Raw genomic sequence first — 10,681 nt, 5'->3', positions numbered from 1 at the left:
GGACAGGGGACACTCAGGGACTGCTGGGGACACTCAGACAGCTGGGGACAGTCAGAGACAGCTGGGGACAGGGACAGTCAGGGGACACTCAGGGACAGGGACACCAGGGACACCAGGGACAGCTGGGGACAGTCAGGGACAGCTGGGGACAGTCAGGGCAGGGGTGGAGATGGGGACAGCTGGGGACAGGGACAGTCAGGGGACACTCAGGGACAGGGACACCAGGGACACCAGGGACAGCTGGGGACAGTCAGGGGACACCTGGAGACAAGGACAGTTGGGGACAGGGACAGCTGGGAACAGTCAGGGACAGCTGGAGACAGGGACAGTCAGGGGACAGGTGAGGCTGCACATGGGGACAGGTGGGGACAAAGAGAGGGTAGGGATATCCACGGGCAGAGGGGAGCTGGGACATCTGGGGACATGTGGGGACAAGGATGGGGTCAGGGGACATCTGGGGACAGGGACAGCAGGGAACTGGACATTTGGGGATGGCCAGGGGTCAGCTGGACATTCAGGGATGGGGACAAAGAGAGGGTAGGGATATCCACGGGCAGAGGGGAGCTGGGACATCTGGGGACATGTGGGGACAAGGATGGGGTCAGGGGACATCTGGGGACAGGGACAGCAGGGAACTGGACATTTGGGGACTGCCAGGGGTCAGCTGGACGTTCAGGGACAGAGGACAGGCAGGGTCACACGAGGACAGTGCTGGGGACACTGGGAGTGACACAGGGTGATGCTGAGGACAAGAGGTGACATCTGTGGGGACCTGAGGTCACCCACAGCAGGGGGTGGCACACAGGGTGGCACTGAACAGGACACAGTGACACATGGGGTGACGAGAGGTGACACCGGGGACAGGGGATGATGCTGGAGGGGACACCAGGTGACACCAGAGGTGGCAACGAGGGACACGCAGGGATGGAGAGGGTGATGCAGGGTGACACCAGGTGACAGCGAGGACACAGAGGGTGACACCAGGTGAATGGGGTCACGGGCGGGGCCAGCAGGTGCCACAGTCCCCGCGCTGTCCCATCGGCTGTCACCGCCCTGGTGACACCAGGCACGGACAGGGCGACACGCAGGGACGGAGGGACGCGCACAAGGGTGGGGAGGGACACCTGGGGACAGCGAGGTGGCACTAAGGGACATCAGACCACACCAGCAGCCCGCAGACCCAGGCACAGCGCCGCCCGCTCCCCCGAGAGCGCTCCCAGCACCGGGGGGCCCGCGGGGGTCCCGGGGGTCCCATCCCGGGGCGATCCCGCCCTCGGGGCCTCCCTTGCGGGGTTCCCCATTTACCGGGGGGCTCCGCATCCCCGGGGGTCCCACCCGGGGGGGCTCCCCATCCCCGGGGGTCCCCGAGCGGGGCTCAAGGTCCCGGCCGCGCTCCCCACCCTGCGGGTCCCGCTGTGAGGGGGGGGCGGTTCCCCCTCACGGCTCCCCCCCGGCCCCCTCAGGCCCGGCGCCGGCTCCCCCAAGGCGGGGCCGCACTCGCCGGCCCCGGGGCCGCCTCCCCGCGCTCCTGCAGCCCGGGGCAGCCCCCGAGGGCCCCCGACGGCGGCCGGGAGGGGACACGGGGCTGCAAAGGGCGGAGTGCGGGGGGCTGTGGGTGGGTACGGGGGGGTCTGGGGGCTATGGGGGCCAGGGGAGGCTATAGGGACCTAAGGGGGGATTTTGGGGGGTCATTGGGGACCATCAGAGGCTCCTAACAGCGCTTAAAGAGCCCACAGGAAACCGCGGAAGACTTTACGTAGCGTCATGCCGAATTGCACAACTTTGTAGAGTTGCATGGAAAAATTTAAATGAAGGCCTCTGAAGTAAGGCAGGAACCCACAGCAGCCAAGGGGGGCCCCAGAGGCACAGGGGGCTACACACAGGGCCGTGGGGAGGACCTGAGGGGGCTACAGGGGCCCGAGGGGGGTCTGCAGCAGCCCAGGAGGAGCGTGGGGAGCCTCGGGGGTCTCCAGAGCCCGAGAGGGGCTCGCCCGCAGGTTCTGTGGGGCTTGAGCGGGTCTAGGGGGCCATGGGGGGCTCAGAGGGGCTGTGGGGAGCTACAGGGGCGCATGGGAGGGGCCGTGGGGACCAAAGCGCCATTTCCGCGTGTTGTCGCTGCCTGGTGACGTCATAGAGCCGCAAGGTCCACTGGGAGATGTAGGCCATTGAGCAAAGAATAGACCGCGGAGGCCAGAGCGCCATTTCCGCGTGTCGCTGCATGATGACGTCAATGGCCCGCAAGGGTTGCCGGGAGATGTAGTTTCTTGCTCCTCCCCCCAAAATAAAAGGCGCAGGAGTCGGGGGGGACACAGAGCTTTATTCACAAACCAACTCCGGGGTCCGGGGTCGCTCCGGGGGTCCGAGGGTCACTCCGGGGGGGGCAGGGGGAGGCGCTTGGGGTCGTAGTAGTTGGAGGTGAGCAGGGGCAGCCCCTGGCGCTCCCGCTCCCGCACCAGCACCTCGGCCTCGCGCCGCGCCCACTGCTGCAGCCTGCGGGGAGGGGGCGGGCGGGTGAGCCCCTCACCCTGGGGACATCCCAAACCCCCTCCCAGGTGTACAAACCTTCCTCCCGAATGGCCCAGGTGTCCCTATAGGTCCCCATAAACCCCCCAGAGTCCACCCTAACCCCTCTGAACCTCCTATAGCCCCCCCACAGGGCTCTGCAGCCCCCTCAATCCTGTCCCAGGTCCCCCATGGGCTCCTATAGACACCCCCAGAGCTGCCAAGGGCCCTACAGACCCCAAAAGCCCCAAAGAATTCATAGAAACCCCCGTAGGCTGTACAAGGGGTCTTGTTCACTCCCAAATTCCCTTGGAATCTCTCACAAAACTCTCAAGAAACCCTACAACACCCAAAAAAACCCCTACAAACCCCAAAAATGTACTTAAGAGCCCCTCCACAGCTCCCCCAGGAGCTCCCCTTGGGGCTGCCCCCCTCCTCCCCCTTCTCCGCGGGGGGTTTCCCAGGTGAGACCCTCAAGAAACCCTACAGCACCCACAGACCCCCCAAAAAACCCCTACAAACCCCAAAAATGCACTTGAGAGCTCCTCCATAGCTTCCCCAGGAGCTCCCCTTGGGGCTGCCCCCCTCCCCCCTTTCTCCGTGGGGGGTTTCCCAGGTGAGACCCCCGCTCACGGACCCGTAGTCGGGCAGGTAATGCACGAAGACGGAGCCCAGGACGATGGCGATGGAGACGCCGGCCAGGAAGGCGGCGCGCATGTTCAGCACGTCGGCGTCGGGGTCGGCCGAGAAGCCATGATAGTCGGGGTTCTGCGGGGGGAGGGTCCTGTGAGCCCCAGGTGTGTCCCAGCCCCTCCTCCGGGACCCCCAGGTGTGTCCCAGCCCACCCTCAGGAGCACCGAGGGCCAGAGGAGCTGCCTAAGCCCCAAGCCCAGGTGAGTCCCCTCCTAAATCCCAGCACTGGCCACGCCTTTTATCGGCCACGCCCTTTCCGGGCCACGCCCATCGTCCCCAGGTGCGTCCTAGTCCTAATTTAGCCCAGGCCACGCCCCCTCCAGGCCCCGCCCCTACGCAGCCACACAATCACCTGAGCGCGGTGAAGCCCCGCCCCAAATGAGGCCCCGCCCACAAATCCCCGCCCCTAAATACCCTCAAACCCTAAGCCCCGCCCATAACATTTACACCACGCCTGTTCTAACTAGGCCACGCCCCTTCCAGTCATGCACATCAAACTCCACCCAAGAGCGGCCACGCCCAAAGCCACGCCCCTCAGCAGACCACGCCCACCCCGTCCCCACACAAACCCCGCCCCTCCCGCTTTGCCCTTGGCCGCTCACCTTCCTCTGCGCCACCAACATCGGCTCCTCGTCGTGCGCGTCGGCCCCGAGCGGCCGCGGCAGCGCCACGGCCCCGGGGGACCCCGCCGAGCGGCCCCGAGCCCCGGCGGGCAGCGCCCGCAGCGCCCGCAGCGCCCGCCACAGCGCCGCCATCTTGCCCCGCCGCTCCGCCTCGCCTCTTCCGCTCAACCCGGCCAATCGCGACCTCGCGTTGGTGTTTTATCCCGCCCCCGCGCCGCGCAGCCAATCACAGCGCTGCGCCTGCCTTTGTCCCACCCACTCCCTCATGGTGGCCGCGCCCACTTTGGCGCTGCAGCCAATCATAGCCAGTCGTGGTGCTGCACCGCCCACTCTGCAACATGAACCAATAAAAACGAGGTTTTTTTCAGACTGGCGGGGGCACCCACCAATGGGCGGTCGGAAAGGGCGGGCGCGCGGGACGGGCCCGGCTGAGCGGGAGCGGCGCCGCCATTTTGGTGCCGGGGAGCGGCGGCGGCGGCGGCGCCGGGGAAGGTCGGGACGGCCGCGAGGGGCGGGACGGGCCCGGCCGGGATGGGAGGGGCCTGTGGGGAGGGGCGTGGCTCACCGGGAGGGGCGGGGCCGACCGGGAGGGGCGGGGCTGAACGGAACTCCCGGTGCAGTTCGTGAGGGAGGGGGTGTGAGAGCGGGACCCGGGGCTGGAATTTTAATGCTAATTAGGGGGTGGGGTGTTTTATGTTAATTATGGGGCGTGGCGGTGTATGCTAATTAGGGGCGGGGTACGAGGGCGGTGCTGTCTGCTCCTCCTCCCCTGCCCAGGGCCCAGTGGCTCCCAGTTCATCCCAGTTCCACCCTCTCTTCCCCCTTGTTCCCCTTTTGGCCCTCCCAGTTTGCCATAAATTTTTCCAGTCATTCCTCCCGGTCCATCCCGGTGCTTTCCAGTTCCCTGAGTTCTCTTCCCATCGAACCCAGTCACTCCCAGTCCATCCCAGTTCCTCCCAGTTCCTCCCAGTCTGACCAGTTTTTGCCCTGGCAGGTGCTGGCACCATGGAGTACGAGCGCAGGTGAGGGGGAGCCTGGGGATCCCCAAAACTCGGGGCTGGGGGGCTGGGAACATCTGGGCAGCTGTTGGGGACCCCCGTGAAATAAAATTCAATATTCTGGGGAGGTGACACCGGGGAGGGAGGGGACGTTTGGGGGCACCTCAGGGGGCATTTGGGGGCACCTCAGGGGGCATTTGGGGAGCGCTGGGGGCAGAGGGGACTTTGGGGATCCTGGAGGGTGGAAGGAGCCATTTGGGGGGCAGATTTGGGGTCAGGATTTGGGCTCCAGGACTTGGAGTCCAGGATTTAAGGTGCAGATTTGGGGCCCAGGATTTGGGGTTCAGATTTGTTGTGCACATTTGAAGTTCATATTAGGGGCCCAGGATTTGGGGTGCAGATTTGGGATCCAGGATTTGTTGTGCAGTTTTGGAGTCCAGGATTTGGGGTTCAGATTTCTTGTGCACATTTGAGGTCCATATTTGGGGCCCAGGATTTGGGGTGTAGATTTAGGGCCCAGGATTTGGGGTCCATACTTGGGTCCATACTTGGGTCCATATTTGGGGTCGAGGATTTGGGGTCCATCTTTGGGTCCATATTTGGGATCCAGGATTTGGGGTTCAGATTTGGGGTCCATATTTGGATCCATGTTTGGGGTCCATCTTTGGGGTCCATATCTGGATCCATATTGGGGTCCATGTTTGGGGTCCAGGATTCGGGGTCCATATTCGGGGTCCATATTTGGGGTCCATATTTGGGTCCATATTTGGGTCCATATTTGGGTCCATGTTTGGGGTCCATCTTTTGGGTCCATATTCGGGTACATATTTGGGATCCAGGATTTGGGGTCCATGTTTGGGGTCCATATTTGGAGTCATATTTGGGGTCCATATTTGGGTCCATATTTGGGTCCATGTTTGGGGTCCATATTGGGGTCCATATTTGGGTCCATATTTGGGTCCATGTTTGGGTCCATGTTTGGGTCCATCTTGGGGGTCCATGTTTGGGGTCCAGGATTCAGGGTCCATCTTTGGGGTCCATACTTGGGTCCATCTTTGGGGTCCAGGATTCAGGGTCCATATTGGGGGTCCATATTCGGGTCCATATTGGGGTCCATACTTGGGTCCATATTTGGGGTCCAGGATTCAGGGTCCATATTTGGGGTCCATATTCGGGTCCATATTCGGGTCCATCTTTGGGGTCCATGTTTGGGTCCATCTTTGGGGTCCATATTTGGGGTCCAGGATTTGGGGTGCAGATTTAGGGACCAGGATTTGGGGTGCACGTTTGCCCGCCGTGGCTCAGCCGCCCCTCCCTGCCCAGGGGTGGCCGTGGGGACCGCACGGGGCGCTACGGGGGCGCCCCGCCGCCCTCGGAGGACGGCTCCCGCGCCCAGCGTGACCACGACTATCGCGACATGGACTACCGGGGCTACGGGGGCCCCCCCGAGGGGCCCCCCGCCGCCGGGACCCCCCCTCAGGTGCGTGCTGCCTGCCGGGGGCCTGCGGAGCTTGGATTTTTATTTTGCCAGAGTTTTTTTTGTTTGTTATTTTGTCAGAGTTAAATGTGTGAGATGGGGTTTTTGTTTGGGTTTAGGTGTTAGATTTAATGTATATTATTCTATGTATATTATAGTCTTATAAGTTGTGAGTTATATAGTGTTTTGGTGTCAGGAATTATAGTGGAATAAATAGAAAAATGAATTAAATAACAAAATAGAAATAATAAAATATTTATTTTAATAATTCTTAAATAATAATTATAATATTATAATTATTATAGTCTTATAAATTGTGAATTTTATAGTGTTTTAGTGTCAAGAATTAAAAATAGAATAAGTATAAATAAGAAATAAATAACAAAATACAAATAATAAAATGTTTATTTTAATAATATGAATTATTATTCTATTTATGAGTAACATACTACATTTATTATGATAGAAATTGGTTTTTATTTTAGTAATAAAGTAGTATGTTTATTATAATAGAAATTGATTGTTACTTTTTATAATAAAGTAATATATCTGTAATAATAAACAATAAAATACAAGCAAGAATGCAATAAGTACACAAATAAAAAATAATACAAGTAATAAAACAATAAGTAATGTGTAAGGATATGAAAGGTAATTATAGTGAATATAGTGAAAGTAATTGTTGTGTGGAGTTTTGAAGATAAGCTGTTTAATTAAGAGTTTATGCTTGGATTGCTTTTATTTCTAATTCAGTTACTAATTAATTGTAACTTGTATTGTACTGTGGGTTTTTGTGCGTAACCTTAAAATGTTGCTTAAATTTATGGCAAAGAAGGTGAGGGGCAAGGACTAGCTCTTGTGTTAAAACTTTTATTTTATGTGTGTGTTGCTGTATTATAAAACTTTAAACAGAAAGTTTTTTCTTGCATGTTACCTAGTTTATTAGTTTAAATGATACACTCATTATTTTAGTTTCTTAATTTAATTGTGGGAGTTTTCTTTACAGTTTCAGGTTAAATGCAGCCTTTTCTTGGGAGTCAATATTTTTTAGTACAGAAACATAAAATTTCCCGTGGCTGAGGCTCTAACAGCCCCTCCCCGCCCTGTTCCAGGCGTCCTACGAGAGCACGGAGCCCCCCCGGAAGCGGGAGCCGGCCCGGGAGCCCCCCCGGGACCCCCCGGCGCTGCCGTTCGGCGCCGACGGCGATTACCGGGACCAGGATTACCGGGAGGGCGCCGAGGAGGAGCCGCGCGCCAGCACCATCGTCATGCTGCGCATGCTGCCCCAGGCGGCCACCGAGAACGACGTGAGCCCCGCCCCCTGCGGCCACGCCCCCTCCTGCTGCGGCCCCGCCCACTCCGGCTGTGGTCACACCCCCAGCTGGGATGGCCCCGCCCCCTAGTTTGGATGGCCACACCCCTCTTCATCGTGGCTCCACCCCCAGCTCAGATGGCCACACCGTTTTTCATCATGGCTACACTCCAGCTGAGATGGCCACACCCTGCTTCATGGCCCGCCCCAGCTCAGATGGCCACACCCCTCTTTAGCATGGTCCCGCCCCCAGCTCAGATGGCCACGCCCCTCTTTAGCATGGCTCCACCCCTAGCTCAGATGGCCACACCCCTCTTCATCATGGCCCTGCCCTGAGCTCAGATGGCCACGCCCCTCTTTAGCATGGCTCCACCCCTAGCTCAGATGGCCACAGCCCTTTTCATCATGGCCCCACCCCGTATATTGGATGACCACACCCCTCTTCATCATGGCCCCGCCCCCAGCTCAGATGGCCACACCCTTTTTCATCATGGCCCCGCCCCCGGCTGTGGTGACACTTCTGACTTCTGGGATGGCTCCACCCCTTTTTGCTGAGGCCCCGCCCCGTGCCACGATGGCCCCATGTCCCCTCCAGGCACTGTCCCCATGTCCCTCTGGGTACTGTCCCTATGTCCCCATGTCCCCATGTCCCCATGTCCCCATGTCCCCGTGTCCCCGCAGATCCGGGCACAGCTGCAGGCGCAGGGGGTGCAGCCCCGTGAGGTGCGGCTGATGCGCAACAAGTCCTCAGGTGAGTCTCACCTGGACCTCCCCTCCTCACCTGAGCCCCTCCCCTGCTCACCTGGCCCCTCCCCTCCTCACCTGGGCCCCTCCCCTGCTCACCTGGCCCCTCCCCTCCTCACCTGGGCCCCCACCCATCACACCTGGGCTCTCTTTAGGGTGGGGGGCACCCTGACACGGGGGTCCCTTGGAGGGGGGAGGGTCCCTGTCCTGCTGGGGGGCACCCAGGGGGGTGGTCCCGTTCCCTAGGGGCACCCAGGGGTGCCTGTCCCCTCTTCAGGTGCACCCAGGGGTGCTGGTTCCATCCTTAGGGGCACCCAGGGGTGCTTGTCCCTTTCTCAGGAGCACCCAGGGGTGCTTTTGCCAGGCTTAGGGGGCACCCAGGGGTGCCTGTCCCCTCCCTAGGGGTGTCTGTCCCTTCCCATCCATCTTTAGGGGCACCCAGGGGTGCTTCTGGCAGGTTTAGGGGGCACCCAGGGGTGCTGTACTGACCTCAAAGGGTACCAGGGGTGCTGATCCCATTCCTAGGGGCACCCAGGGGTGCTGGTCTTCTTCTTAGGGGCACCCAGGGGTGCCTGTCTCCTTCCCAGGAGCACCCAGGGGTGCTGGTCCCATCCCCAGGGGCACCCAGGGGTGTCAGTTCCCTCCCTAGGGGCACCCAGGGGTGCTTGTCCCTTTCTCAGGAGCACCCAGGGGTGCTTTTGCCAGGCTTAGCAGGCACCCAGTGGTGCCTTTCCCCTCCTTAGGGGCACCCAGGGGTGCCTGTTCACTCTCTAGGAGCACCCAGGGGTGCTGGTCCTCTTCCAAGGGGCACCCAGGGGTGCCAACATCATCTCTAGGGGCACCCAGGGGTGCCTGTCCCCTCCACTGGGGCACGCAGTGTCAGGCTTAGGGGGCACCCAGGGGTGCTGCTCCCATCTTTAGGGGCACCCAGGGGTGCTGCACCGGACTGGAATGGAACCAGGGCTGCTGATCCCATTGCCAGGGGCACCCAGGGGTGCTGGTACCATTCCCCAGGGACACCCAGGGGTGTCTGTCCCCTCCCCAGGAGCACCCAGGGGTGCTCATCATTTCCCCAGGGGCACCCAGGGGTGCTGCACCGGACTGGAATGGAACCAGGGCTGCTGATCCCATTGCCAGGGGCACCCAGGGGTGCTGATCCCGTTGCCAGGGGCACCCAGGGGTGCTGGTACTATTCCCCAGGGACACCCAGGGGTGTCTGTCCCCTCCCCAGGAGCACCCAGGGGTGCTCATCATTTCCCCAGGGGCACCCAGGGGTGCCAGGTTTGTCTTTAGGGAGCACCCAGGGGTGCCCATCGTGTCTTTAGGAACACCCAGGACTGCCTGTCCCCTCCCTGGGGGCACCCAGGGGTGCCAGTCTCATCTCTAGGGACACCCAGGGGTGCTGCACCAGACTTGGGGGGCACCCAGGGGTGCTGGTCCCATTCCTAGGGGCACCCAGGGGTGCCAGTGCTGTCTCTAGGGGCACCCAGAGGTGTCAGTCCCTTCCTCAGGAGCACCCAGGGGTGCTGATCCCTTCTCTAGGGGCACCCAGGGGTGTCAGTTTCCTCTTTAGGGGCACCCAGGGGTGCTTGTCCCTTCTTCAGGAGCACCCAGGGGTGCTGCACCACACTCGGGGGGCACCCAGGCCTATCGATCCCGTTCTAGGGGCACCCAGGGGTGCCATTCTCATGCTTAGGGAGCACCCAGGGGTGCTCTTTGTCCCCTTAGGAGCGCCCAGGGGTGCTTGTCCATTTCTCAGGAGCACCCAGGGGTGCTGAGCCCAGATCAGGGGGCACCCAGGGGTGCCAGACCCTTTCCCAGGGGGCACCCAGGGGTGCCTGTCCCCACCCTAGGGGCACCCAGGGGTGCCAGCCCCCTCCCCAGGAGCACCCAGGGGTGCTGAGCCCAGCTCAGGGGGCACCCAGGGGTGCCAGCCCGGTCCCCAGCCCCATCCCCAGGAGCACTCAGGGGTGCTGAGCCCAGCCCAGGGGGCACCCAGGGGTGCCAGGGGCACCAGGAGCGCCTGTAGGCTTCACCTTGGGGATCCCCCAGGGGTTCCAGCACCACCCGTGGGTGCCCTGCCCCCACCCCAGCGGGTCCTTGGGCGCCCTGCCCCCGCCCCAGGGGGTCGCAGAGCACCCATGGGTGCCCCCCCTCCCCCGTGGGCCATTCCAGGTCAGAGCCGCGGATTCGCCTTCGTGGAATTCCATCACGTGCAGGAGGCGGCCCGCTGGATGGAGGCCAACCAGGTGGGGGCGGGGCCGACAGGAGGGGCGGGGCCACGTGAGGGGAGGGGCCTACAGGAGGGGGAGGGGCCGTCCATATTTGGAGT

The 10,681-nt window shown here is 61.1% G+C and overlaps 2 protein-coding genes across 2 annotated transcripts in view; one reads left to right on the top strand and one right to left on the bottom strand.

Moving 5' to 3' along the window:
* Positions 1 to 2,297: 2,297 nt before the first annotated feature.
* NDUFB11 (NADH:ubiquinone oxidoreductase subunit B11) lies at positions 2,298 to 3,983 on the bottom strand. The gene is made up of 3 exons (XM_039711209.1): positions 3,798 to 3,983; positions 3,140 to 3,270; positions 2,298 to 2,490 (listed from the first exon to the last, which is right to left on the bottom strand). The coding sequence occupies exons 1-3, from the start codon at positions 3,948 to 3,950 to the stop codon at positions 2,367 to 2,369; spliced, it is 408 nt and encodes a 135-aa protein (XP_039567143.1). The 5' UTR covers positions 3,951 to 3,983; the 3' UTR covers positions 2,298 to 2,366.
* Positions 3,984 to 4,198: 215 nt separating this feature from the next.
* LOC120503068 (RNA-binding protein 10-like) overlaps positions 4,199 to 10,681 on the top strand; it is a 16,690-nt gene continuing 10,207 nt past the window's right edge. The window contains exons 1-6 of the mRNA XM_039711210.1: positions 4,199 to 4,310; positions 4,813 to 4,840; positions 6,140 to 6,296; positions 7,406 to 7,600; positions 8,287 to 8,356; positions 10,525 to 10,598. Of these exons, the coding sequence (XP_039567144.1) occupies positions 4,824 to 4,840; positions 6,140 to 6,296; positions 7,406 to 7,600; positions 8,287 to 8,356; positions 10,525 to 10,598 (513 nt within the window). The 5' untranslated portion in view covers positions 4,199 to 4,310; positions 4,813 to 4,823. The remainder of the gene's footprint in view (positions 4,311 to 4,812; positions 4,841 to 6,139; positions 6,297 to 7,405; positions 7,601 to 8,286; positions 8,357 to 10,524; positions 10,599 to 10,681) is intronic.

This window comes from Passer montanus, unplaced genomic scaffold (assembly GCF_014805655.1).
Source record: "Passer montanus isolate IOZ18808 unplaced genomic scaffold, ASM1480565v1 scaffold243, whole genome shotgun sequence".
In the NCBI taxonomy this organism is placed as follows: Eukaryota; Metazoa; Chordata; class Aves; order Passeriformes; family Passeridae; genus Passer; species Passer montanus.
This window is presented reverse-complemented; position numbering and strand designations above follow the sequence as displayed.

Coding starts and splice junctions, on each gene's coding strand:
- NDUFB11 (XM_039711209.1), bottom strand. CDS start 3,950: ATGGCGGCGCTGTGGCGGGCGCTGCGGGCGCTGCGGGCGCTGCCCGCC. Junction 3,271..3,797: donor TGTTGGTGGCGCAGAGGAAG/GTGAGCGGCCAA, acceptor CTCCCCCCGCAG/AACCCCGACTATCATGGCTT. Junction 2,491..3,139: donor CATTACCTGCCCGACTACGG/GTCCGTGAGCGG, acceptor CCCTCCCCGCAG/GCTGCAGCAGTGGGCGCGGC.